General features: G+C 31.9%; 1 protein-coding gene across 1 annotated transcript; it reads right to left on the reverse strand.

Annotated features, from left to right (window-relative positions):
* Positions 1 to 828: 828 nt before the first annotated feature.
* On the reverse strand, positions 829 to 12,529 carry LOC148605363 (pleiotropic regulator 1-like). Its single transcript, XM_088550853.1, has 14 exons — positions 12,486 to 12,529; positions 11,823 to 11,929; positions 9,966 to 10,093; positions 9,625 to 9,675; positions 9,193 to 9,259; positions 8,757 to 8,802; positions 7,741 to 7,836; positions 7,379 to 7,471; positions 6,224 to 6,373; positions 5,556 to 5,750; positions 4,558 to 4,676; positions 3,947 to 4,086; positions 2,561 to 2,754; positions 829 to 1,094 (listed from the first exon to the last, which is right to left on the reverse strand). Exons 1-14 carry the CDS (start codon positions 12,492 to 12,494, stop codon positions 1,035 to 1,037), a joined length of 1,455 nt encoding a protein of 484 aa, XP_088406979.1. The 5' UTR covers positions 12,495 to 12,529; the 3' UTR covers positions 829 to 1,034.
* Between the last annotated feature and the right edge of the window lie 61 nt (positions 12,530 to 12,590).

Raw genomic sequence — 12,590 nt, forward strand, 5'->3', positions numbered from 1 at the left:
AATCCTAACCAACATTTATTGGTATTTTGGGTCTTGGTTTCAGTCTATAATCTTTTCACAATAGGTTAAATTTTGTGTTGGAAGCACATTTTTTCCAGTATACAAAATTTTCTGAATACACTTCTCACATGCCAGTTCAATATCTATTTGCCAAGTATAGTTAAGACCAGGTAATTTTATAGGGTTAAAAGCATTTGTCGAAGTAGATGTAAATGTACATTTTATTACAAGTAGCTACATGTACATGCAATATGTTCAGTGTTCTGCACATAAATTTGAAAAGGCTAAGAATTTACTGGCTCTTTCTGAAATTAAAGCAAAGTTTATTTTGAATTGCAATGAAAAACTACTTCAGATATATGTAGCACAGAGCTAAAAATAGAACATTAATGGAATGTTAAGTGATACCTGCCATTTAATGGTGAAAAAAGGGGGATAGCATATCGTTCAAAATGGCCTAGCTTGAAATTACGCTAAAAATTAAATTCAACCTGTACTAATGGTACTTATCAGCTGTGCAAAGTTTAAAAAAAAACATTCATCCATTCCAAATTTAATTTTCAAGTTATTATCTGGAAACCGTCAAGGGGGAACAGACAAGCAACTTTTCAGAGGGTACCATATAATACTTTGTCTCTTTACGTGGCAGGGTATAAAACATATATTGGTGCAAAGTCCAATGCCATAAAAGCTGGGAAGAAAGCTGAAATTGATATACATGTATATGTACTGCTTTTTATATTTAAGGAAAATGCTCATGAGGCAATGTACCTATTGAACAGTATGGTCTTTGTTTCTCAAAAAGTAACAAAAATGACACAAAGAACAAAAATTACAAATGTTATTTTTATGCTAAGTATTTCAAAATGGACATGATAATGATGTAATAAATACACTTTAAAAATTCACAATTTTAGCATCATGAACACATATATCATTTGTGGACAGCTCCTAGTTCATAATAGTTTTAAAATTTTCAAATTGCTCAGTTTTTGTTTGTTTGTACATGTATTTGAAAACAAATACATCAGCTCTTAATATTTCTTTTTCTTGATGATATCAGGTCTCCAGTTGATTGGATGGCTCTCTTCAGACTGAAAATGAAATGAAATGAAAAAAACAATTTATTTTTATTGGTAAACAAACATCAAGTTACAGAGAGTAACATGGTGAACTTCACGAAACAGTTGGTTTTCACTTGATAGAAGGACCATGACCTTAGTTTCAAGGAAAAGAAAATGTTCTGTCAAGACTTAGATTCAAGTCCTATGTAATAATAGAAAGTTTAAATCTCCTTGTTCAATTAATTTTCTATGACAATTCATCAGGTAAAGGTCATTCAATTGAGGTAAGACCCGTTATATTGCCTGAAGTTAACTATTTTATTCACTGTAACAGACACTTAAATTCAATTTAAACTCAATTTCTTGGTTGTCGATTCATTATTTTTATGAAAGCAAATAAGACATTCTAAAAACTTAATTATTGTCCAAAACTAAGTCATGAGGTTGTGTTTAAAATTAATTCTTATCAAGAATAACTAGAAATACTGTGTGCAAGCTCACAAAGAGAATACAACCTGCTTTGAATGTTGGATTTACATGCATAGCATTTAAGCTCATTATCTCTCTCTGACAGTAAATTATATTCCTTAATGCATATCTACATTTTGCCCCACCTTCCTATAAAATTATATGAAAATCCCTTGAGCGGTTTATGAGTTGCACTGACAAGGCTTTAACACATAAAACCCTCAAGTTGGATTATCCCCTTTTGGATTCCTCCAACAGTAATTATATTCATTCATGCACATCTTCATATAATTCCCAAATTTCCTATAAAATTTCATGCATACCCTTGAGAGGTTTAGATGGAGGTGTGTTAACGAGCTTTAAATTTTAAACCTTTCAGTTGGATTATCTCCCCCCCCCCAACAGTACTTTAATTCCCTCATGCTTATCTTCATATGATGCCCAAAGTCTTTTATAATTTCATCAAAATGCCTTGAGTGGTTTTGGAGGAGTTGCGCTGACAAAAAATAAGGACAGACAGACAGATGGGGGAGTCCTATAGACCCCTCAAAACTTCTTGCAGTAGGAGGGGGGTATAATAATATGGGAGTTACTTTCTTATATCATTTATATCATAGCTATGAAAATAGGCAGTGATGCAGGCTATCATAAAAGTTTCAGTATGTGCTACTACATGTACTATATAGACATGTGTCCTCCATACTTAGGGTCTGATGTCAGTTTTGACGATGCACATTATCATTTTATCACCTACCACATTCACAACGGTATGATAATATGCATGCTTACTCAGTAACCAGAACTAAAAAAACAGTTATCAGCCCAGGGCAATAATAGTTATTACTCTGGATTGATGAATAAAAAAAAAAACTAAAATTGTGAACTTTTGAACTATATAACCACAATTTTTATATTAGAGTCCAAAATCAGATGTTTTGGCACTGATTTTTCATATGTATAAATGACACCAGAATACATAACATATTTAGAGGTATAAATTGTTGCCTTAAGGGCAAAGAAATACTTACAGCTGTGTCATCTTCTTTGTATATTTTAACCGTTTTATCAGCCTCTGCTGTAATCAATCTACTACCACTTTGGTCATACTGTAGAGCAAATATACCAGACTCTGAGTCAATAGATCCTGGTTGTGCTAAAGCCTGTAATCGCTGGAAGTTATAGCCCGTCCTCCAATCCCAGAAATGCATTGAACCATTATCAGCTAAAATTCATATAAAAAATTTACAGATCATACAGCAAATTCACAAGTCAAAGCAAAGTTTCTACTTAATGAAAATATGTGACAGATTGAAGCTGCAATGTTTTATGGCTTTAAATGTTTACTTCTTAGGAATTGGTTGATTGATTGAATGTGGTTGTAAGTCCTATGGCAAATATTTCTTCCATTTTAGGAAAAAACAGTTGATAAATTAAACAGACTGCTTCATAGCTTACAGAGTTAACAGTCCACTGCTAGGCATCTTATCCAATTCTGAGAAAACCATGCAATTTTTCTTTACAAAAAAAAGTATGTCACAACAAAATACATCTGTAATATCATCCCTACAGTACCAAAAGCATATGCAGGCATTTCAAAATGCACTTATAACAAATATATGTAAAATAAAAAAATGTAATTTGATTTCCTCTTTTTGTTAATAAAAAAATCAGCTACTTTTTTGGTACATATAATAAAAAGATTGAATCAAACTTTCTGACATTCTTAAAATACTGATTATTATTGGCAACTCTATTGTTTTTCCATAGTTCTTACTGCCTCATCTTTTCTATCTATCTACTGTCGTGATACTAAAAATTATCGGCAATATCCATGACAATGGAATGTCAAATTGACTGCAAAGTTACCAATAAACAGAAAAATGTCAGTTTTGAATGACTTGACAGAAAATCACATCCCTACCGGTCTCATTGTAATATTTTAATGTCAATACTTCAAAAATGCCATTACACTGTATTTTTGGTAATGTAGTAAACAGACTTGGACAAGATTCTCAACATTTACAAAATATTGATTATTATCAGAAACTCCAAATTTTCCCATTGTTCTTGCTGCCTGATATTCGCTATCTCAGATTACTACCGTGATACTGAAAATGTTTTCCAATTGCTACACACTGTCAAATTAACTGTGACATTGCTAATAAACAGAATAACATTAAGTTTTGAATGTTTCAACAGAACATCACATTCAGTGAGTTAGGCTATTTGTGGTGCTTATAAATACTTAAAAACCCCTTTTATTCAGTATTTTTATATAAAGATTATCATTTCTTTTCATTTCTCGGTCAAAATTATCAATTGATTCTACCAGCCTGGCTAACAATAAATGAAAAGTTTTATTTGTTTTACTTTTTTGACGAAAAATTCTAAAAACAGAATCTACATGTACATACCTCCAGACACAAGAACTCCATCTGAATTGACTGTCAGGGCATTTATAATGGCATTATGTCCACTGAGATTCTGTATAAAATTACCATCAGGGAACTTCCATTCTTTGATATTGTCTGCTGAGGCAGAGGCAAATGTGTAACTGAAAATTCATTTGTAAAATGTATTTTTTGTTTGGTATTTCATGTAAAATTTCTTGGTACAAAAACAAAGGAACTAAGAAGAAAACCGAAAGATTTTATATTTTGCATAAACGTGTAAATGTAGGTACATTTTAAATAAATATCCAAATTTACCTTCGACAGATTTAGATTCATTTTAATAAAAAGTACTAAAATATAAGTTGCATAACCAAAATATTTTAAGATACACGAAATTAAACAATCTGGAAGAGAGTGAATATTTCTTTTCTACCTATTAGGGCTGTTCTATTAAAAAACATTAAGTTCCTAGGAAGGCATTTTTTTAAAATTTATTTATGGGTGGTTGTCAGAACCCTTGACCTATTGAGTAAAATAAATAGACTAGGGTTAAAATTTGCTTTCATGAGTGAAAAAAGTAACCCCCCCCCCATACCTTACATTTTTTAATGGTTCAGCCCCAAATAACTTACTGTTTAGGATGAAGAGTTACAGATCTGACACTCTTTTTATGATTGGTTAATGTAACTCGAGATTTTCCTGCAGCTAAATCCCACAATCTGATCGTACAGTCATGACTTCCAGTTACCACCTGTACAAAATATACCAATTTCACAATTTTAAGCATAAGGGTAACAACAAAATTATCAAACACTAATCTGATTCATAATCAAGTCAAGTCCAAAATAAATCTTGCAAAACAGATATTACACCATTGAAGCTGCAGGTACCACAATGGTCCTGACTTGGTATAGGAACTTCAAATGAAACGGTGGGTTAATTCTACGTTTTACAGCGTGCTAAACCTCCCTTTTCCATTGCGGTGTGACTATACCAGTGATGGTTAAAAGGCATTTGCATGCTATTGGCATAATCGGTAAAATAGGTAAAACAATTTACAAAAAAACAATCATTACTCATTGTTTTGGAAGAAACTGAGTATTTTTCAATGTGAGAAAGGTTTTCCTGATGCCATACATAACAATAAAAAAAACAAAATCACAATTACCAATAATAATAATTTACAATATTTATTTAAACATAACATAAAACAAAATCTGAGTGCATTACAGATATTTGTTTGCATCAGTATACTAAATTGATAAATTTTATTACTTAGTATTTCATAGAAAAATTAAGACCATTTACATGTATTATTGAACACTATATAAACCACATTTTTTGCTACAGTTTTGCATTCATGGTAAGACATGTAGCTTAAAAATTAAACTGTAGTAAATATTTTCTTCGAAGAACATTATTATAAGATTTGAAGAGCAATCCTTAATTTAAACCTGCATGGAAATACATTGCAGAGATAGTGCAAAAAAGAAGCATGAAATCAATATCCTTATTTACATTTATTGGAGACAATGCTGTCAATTACCATAAAAATGCATAAATAGGATGCAAAGAATGCTGTCAGAAGAGTACCGAAATTTCCATAGCAACCATTAAGAGTTATACAAACCTGAGGTTCAGCAGCCTGACACTTTACATCAGCTACTGTATTATTATGTCCTGTTAGTGTGTGTATACATGCTTTAGTTCTCATGTCCCACACTCTGGCAGTGCCATCTCTACCACAAGTTAACAATACATCTATGGTAGGATGGAGGTCTATAGCGTACACAGCACTTAGATGCCCATGGTAATGTTTTATTGTCTGAAAAAAAAAAGTTATTGCATTGTTGTGCTAGGTATACCTCCAGCAACCGAAACTGCATAATACGTATGTCTCATTTATAATCATATAAAGCTACATTCCAAATTTGAAATCAATTCATCCCTTGGAAAGATGGACCGAATAACAGACAAAGTTATTCCAATGCACTACCTAATCATTAGGAGAGGGTATAATATTCATAATTTATACGATTATATTCTAAAAAATGGTTTCTATCCTACTTGGTTTATGTACAACTTAAAATATAACATATTGAAAGATAGAGGTAATACACATACACAAGAATCAGATGTCTGGAGAAAAAATGCCATTACTACACAATCTATCTACATTTTTAACATGGCTTTTTTTCTCCGTTAATTAGATAAAATGCAAAGCATGGTGTTAAAGGTTTCAAAACTAATATAAAAAAAATCTGTACTCAAAAATTTTTCATTGCTTCATGTATATACCTTGTTGTACTCAAGATCCCAGCATTTGACTTGCTTATCTTCACCACAGGAAAATAAATATGGTTGCCGTGGACTAACAACAACGCCTCGAACAGCACTTATATGTCCTGTCAATGATAACTTCAGTGTTCCCGACGCAAGATCCCAAATCTACAACAAATGAGAACAACTATAGTCAATCCACACGTCAAAACCTGATAAAGCAATTGATTAATATCTAAAACATGAACATTGATGAAATATTATAATGTATTAATGCAGCACTGTTTTCACAACTTTTGAAAAGCAGAAACAGTAAAAATAAAATTCCTGGTTTTTTTACTTCACAATACTCAGCTTACAAAAAAGGTAGCTTTTGGTACACCTATTTCATTTTCTAAGCTTTGGTTATATATTTATATTTCAGTTTTCGATACAGTTTCTTAATAGCATATGAAACAAGAGCAGTGCTCACTGTACCCCTATTTCAAGAAACTGACCCTTGAACCTTTGAATTCTGACTTATAGTCAACAGCGATAATCTTTGTCAGGCAATTTTAATTATTAAAGTTTTATTCACATTCATCAAGACAGACTTAATTTTTTTAATTCTATTTTGACAATGATGACCTAATGACTCCAAAACCAACAATGTTTTTTGTTGTCATTCAAGTATCTATCAGTCCAAGCTTCTATCCCATCTAGGCAAAATGAAAATTTGTTGCAGAAAGGAGAAAAAAAACAATCAGTAGGACAGAAGATGGAAAAAAGCAAAATCCTGAAATAATTTCCTTGTTGGAAGTATTGCAGTAGACCAATTATACTAATACATACAATACATCATCCTAACATAAAATGTTTTTACTGAGTTATTCCCCCTTGCATGAAATTTCTAAGATCTGGGGTATAAGGACTATTTTAGACTAAAGCCAAGTTTACAGATTTAAATACCTTGATAATCCTGTTATATGATTATCTTGCATGAAATTTCTATGCTCTAGAGTAACAGCTTTAACTGTGTAAGGACTATTTCAGACTAAAGCCAAGTTTACAGATTTCAATACCTTGATAATCCTGTTATAAGATCCTCTTGCATGAAATTTCTAAGATCTAAAGTAAAAGCATTAACTGTGTAAGGACTATTTCAGACTAAAGCCCATTAACAGATTGAAATACCTTGATAATTCTGTCATTAGATCCAGTGGCAAACCACTGATTTCCAGGTTCTACAGCTATACACCTGACCCATCCTAAATGTCCACTGATCACCTGAAATAAACCGCTATGAATTATTTCTAAAGAACAATCTTAATTGACTCAACACAATTTCCAGATTAGAATGGAATTTGATTTTAGGCATTGACTATTAGAGATGGAGCTGTCAGTACTCGAATTACATTTAACTTGAATGATAATGCACTGTTATTATTTCACTGATGAATATAATGATCTCCTGTGTCACCAAGGCAAGACAATGTTCACGATCTGAATTTTATTCTAATCCTGAATTTATACTGATAAACTCTGTAACTACCTACCCTATAGAGTTTCCATGGAGGATGCCACATAGGTTTAGGCATGGTCTGTGCTTTCTTTGGTACCAAAGCCTGTTGCTGTCCAATTGTTACTAATGCCTGTAAATAAATTATTCATAATATGATATTAAATGAAAGTTTTTGTAAGAATCAGGCAAAATGGGAAAAATTAGAAACATGCAGGTCAAAAACCCACCAATCTGACGATATATAATTTCACTCATGGATGCTTTCTTTATTTAAAATACCATAATTTGATCTCTGCATCACTAGATTTGATACAGAAATAAGATATTCCCGACTTGCGGACCAACATTTTGTCGACATTTATCTCCCTTTGGAGCAGGTGTCTATTCGGAACACGTAATGTTTTCCATCCGATATCGACGATAATTTAGAAAATCTCGAAAGTCAAAAGGGAATTTCTCGTTCTACTGACCCTGCCATAAATTTTCTGTACCCGGGATACAAATGAAATACATACTTATGTAACCTACCAACAAAATTAAACACCCTGTAAATTTTAGAAACACCGTTGTGTGTCTGCCGGGGATTCCATTTTCATTCGAGTTACCTCTTTTTTCTGCACCAGAATCTGTACATTGATTAGAGAGACTTCGAAATTACACCTGCTATTACGGGAGGTAACTCTGCAAAAACAGGATAAAATATGGCTGCATCCCGAGTTCCGCAAGTAGGGAATAATGTATTTGAATTTTCTTAGTCCATAATTTTGTCAAAAATCAATTAAAAACTGCATATTTTGCAACAAATCAGTACACAATAACACACCAAACATGATCTTAATATCAACAAAAGTTCAGAAAATAGTTCTATTCTCGATTTCACAAAAAGTCATAAGTGTAAAGTTGATCATAAGTAATGATGTCATGATTTACAATCAACTTCAAACTTACGACTTTTTATGACACCGACGCCAGAGCTGTAGAATTTAGCAGAATCACAGGTGGGAGGAAATGGGTAAAACTATTTGTGGTTTGGGAATAAAATGTAATTACCTTAGACTGATCTGACCTCTCTGATCCTCTCATGTCATCTACAGGTCTATAAAACAAAAAAATGCATCTACATGTATAAAAAATGAAAATGAAACACTACTATCTTTGAGCTTCATCAATAACTTTATCCTCAGAAGTGAAGGATGTCCGAGGGTAAAATACTGCAATGTTCATTGAAACAAGACTACGGTAAATATTTGTGATTAGATGTATAATATAGAAATCACTAGAACAGAATTTTCTTTACTACTTGTTGATATAATGGACTAATTCAGAAATTCAATTTCTATCCTCATAAACAATGTTGTGCTGTTGCAACATACTCATAAAATATGTCATGAACAATAGCCATCCTAGAATGTATACAGTTTCTGAATCGGTCTATTATGTGCAGGCCACAGATAGTGGACGTTTATGTGATTCAAGCATACAATACCTGCTTTGTTCATACATATCAAAGTTAGGATCTGATTGCATTGCTGTTCCATCAGTTAACTGTACACCTAAAATTGAGAAGTACAAACATGAGAAAACACGAGAAAGACTTGTATAAAGAAGGAAACAGAAGTACGCTTAAATCTGTCTAAAGTGAACCCTGAATAATCCAAAAACCTGTCTAAACCAGACAATTAGTCTTTTTATATCAATTTAAATGTATTTTGAACCTTGTGAAACTGAACACCTGTCTAAACTGATCCAATTTATAAGTTCAAAAGGGGGTCAGTTCAGTTGCACTGAAGAAGAAAAAAAATCAAAGCTTTTAATATATTCAATTGTTTTCCATTGGAATATTTCCGAAGAGTTACTAAATATACAGTAGATGGCATTTCATTTTAATTTAGTATCATAAAATGACATGCTAACTTACCAGGCCCACTTGGATATGGGTGTGTTCCCTGTACGAGTGTTTCTGTATTTTCTGAAACACAAATAAAAAAAAATGTGAATCATTCATTGTATCTCCTTTTAAACACTACCAGTACTTGAAAATAGCTGCTTTTCTTACTATTTAGTTAAGCAAAATTATGTATTCTACCAATACTTTTTTCAAAAAATTTTTGATTGGTTTGTTTTGTAGACACATTCAGATGTAAGTAGTGGTTGTCAAAAAATGGCAAAAAAAGCCCTTCAGAGTCGGCAATAGGGTCAGTAGGGTTAGCAGAAACACATGTATTTCTCTAAGGCCTCAGTAAATAAATTTCTCCTTACGCTGCCATTTATTGCCATCATACTGCTGAACCAACATATTTTGTTGCGGTTTCTTTTGACCTTCTTTAGGTAAGTCTTTTACCATTTTGTATTCATCTAGAACTTTCAACTTTCTTTTTAGCATCTCCCTACAACAAATTCATAACTTCATGCACAAAATTGATCACAAGCAAATAACATCATTTTTTCCTCCAACTCATTTGTGTCAATGCTACACCATCTAATTGAACCTATTTAATATGCTAAAATGAAACACTGACAATGTAGTTAAGAAAGCATAATCTTGTTATACTTTCACTTGAAATGATAATGATAGAATTAATGACTATGCCTACACTCAGTAGTCTAGATCAGTAAACTTACATGGTATGTAAGTTTCGTCATGTGACTCCGTGGTTTCACAAGAATGGGTCCTAATCTACCATTTAAATACATAGAGATTTGTCATTTTCAGAGCATTGGGTTCAGTATATAAAAGCAAAACATATTTTCGTGTAAAAATACCAATAAAAATGACATACATGTATTTCCACATGATAAAAGTGTGAAGAAAAAATGTAAAATAAAAGATTATGCATTATAATACTGTGTTTCGAGATCAAGGAATTAAACAATAAAATTAAAACCGGTCTTTAGATTTCAATACATTCTACATCAGAAATTCCAGTAAGGAAAATGAAACTAGAATGAGACTAACAGACCCTATAAGGACAGAGCATCAGTGATGTCCTAAATGTATAAATCTTCTTTCAAAACATTTTGGTTCCTTTGATTACTATTTCAAAACATGAATGGTTCAAAATCTTACTCTCGCAAAATGACTTATGCAGTCAGAGTTGCGATTGTTTGAATATTTAACACAGATGCACATCATGTATTATAGGAAATTTGTGGTTTAATCTGATGATTAATATCAAAATTTTCAAATTCTTTCTTTTAAAAGTTTGATATATGATTAAGTTTAAAAAAAATTTTTGATGATACATGTACATCATTTAGGCTAACATATTTTTACTAAATGTTAACACATTTCATTTTCAAAAAGTACAATTTTACTTTATTTTTCAAAGAAAAGCATTGAAACAATTATATAATGAATATCTTTTTTCATTTTCATAGATCTTCTATCAGAAATAGAATTATCTTTCTTTGAACGTATTCTTTTACATATAATACCTTGTATTGTACATATCACCATATAATGTATGTTGCCTTGTATGGAGAGGATGTATATAGACCTAGCCTGCTATCCAATCTTATTCATTATAATTTATTGATAAAATATGTTTAAACTAAACATGTATTATAGGAAGTATTGCATATTCCCATTGGTCAAGACATTAGCAATATAACAAACAGTCACTATCAATACAGTAAAATGTAATTTGACTACAAATAGCTCTGTCCTTCATACACAGCCAAATATGCCACTTATGATAATCATATGGTGCTCGATTCATATGAAAATCATATGGTAATCATATGACAATCATATGATATTGAACATATGATAGTCATATGATTATCATATGATTCTCATATGGTAATTTTGGCTTAAAAACATATGACAATCATATGTTTGTGAAAAACATATGATTATCATATGATAATCATGCGATAATCATATGTATACCAAAACATATGATTATCATATGGTGCTCGATTTGTATGATAATCATATGATGCAAACCATATGATTCTGATGTGTGACACATTTGTCCCTCATAGGCAATCCTACAATCATATCAAATTGCTAGATATTCTGTGTTTTTCTTCTGTTCACCTATTTAAAATTAAATGTAACAGTGTTTTAAATCACTGCCAGGTTAATTTTTTTCTACCCAAAAATATACATACCCACTTTCATCTTTGGCAGGGGGAATCCCTTGGTCAACAATAAACATATCATGTGTACGTTTCAAGGATCTAAACACTAATGTGTGGACTGAGTGTTTCTGAACTTCCTACAAAAAAATAGTATTAATGAAGTTTTATTTTCTTAGCACATACATGTACACAGTACATTGCTTATACACGGGACTAGAGAAAGTTAAGAGAACAAATACATATGTACAAATGTAAATCAAATCAAAAAGTACATGTTATACTTTTAATAGACATTTTTAGTTCCATAAGAGGAAAGTTGAGCTCGGTCTCGTGATACCCAAAATACCGACTGCCCATGGAGTACTGTAATCGGCTGTTCGAGCTGAAAGATCGATATGCAGTTAGCTATTGCAGTTATCAATGTTTCCACTATTTTTTCTACTAAATGGTCAAATAAAATTTGAACAGGACAAATCTATTAATGTTTAATTGAATGATATGTAATTGTGTCCACTTGAAGTTGAACCGGCCAGACAGGTGTTTGAAGCATGCAAATTGGCCTCCAGCCTGTTGAAGCTGTTCTTAATGAAAACGCCGAGTCATACTTAAGCATCAAATCGAGAGGATTGATTAAGTATATAAGTATACATCCCAATAACAGACAAACAAGTGAATTATAAAGGGTCTTTTTACCTCGACCATGTTGAAAATTTTGAGTACCCAAAACGTTTCGGAAATAAAGCTTGAAAGGGACGCAACTCTACACAATATTACTTTACAGACGACAGTTTGACCTAA

This window comes from Perna viridis, chromosome 10 (genome assembly GCF_037379345.1).
Source record: "Perna viridis isolate PV_CMFRI_1.1 ecotype Kerala chromosome 10, ASM3737934v1, whole genome shotgun sequence".
NCBI lineage: Eukaryota > Metazoa > Mollusca > Bivalvia > Mytilida > Mytilidae > Perna > Perna viridis.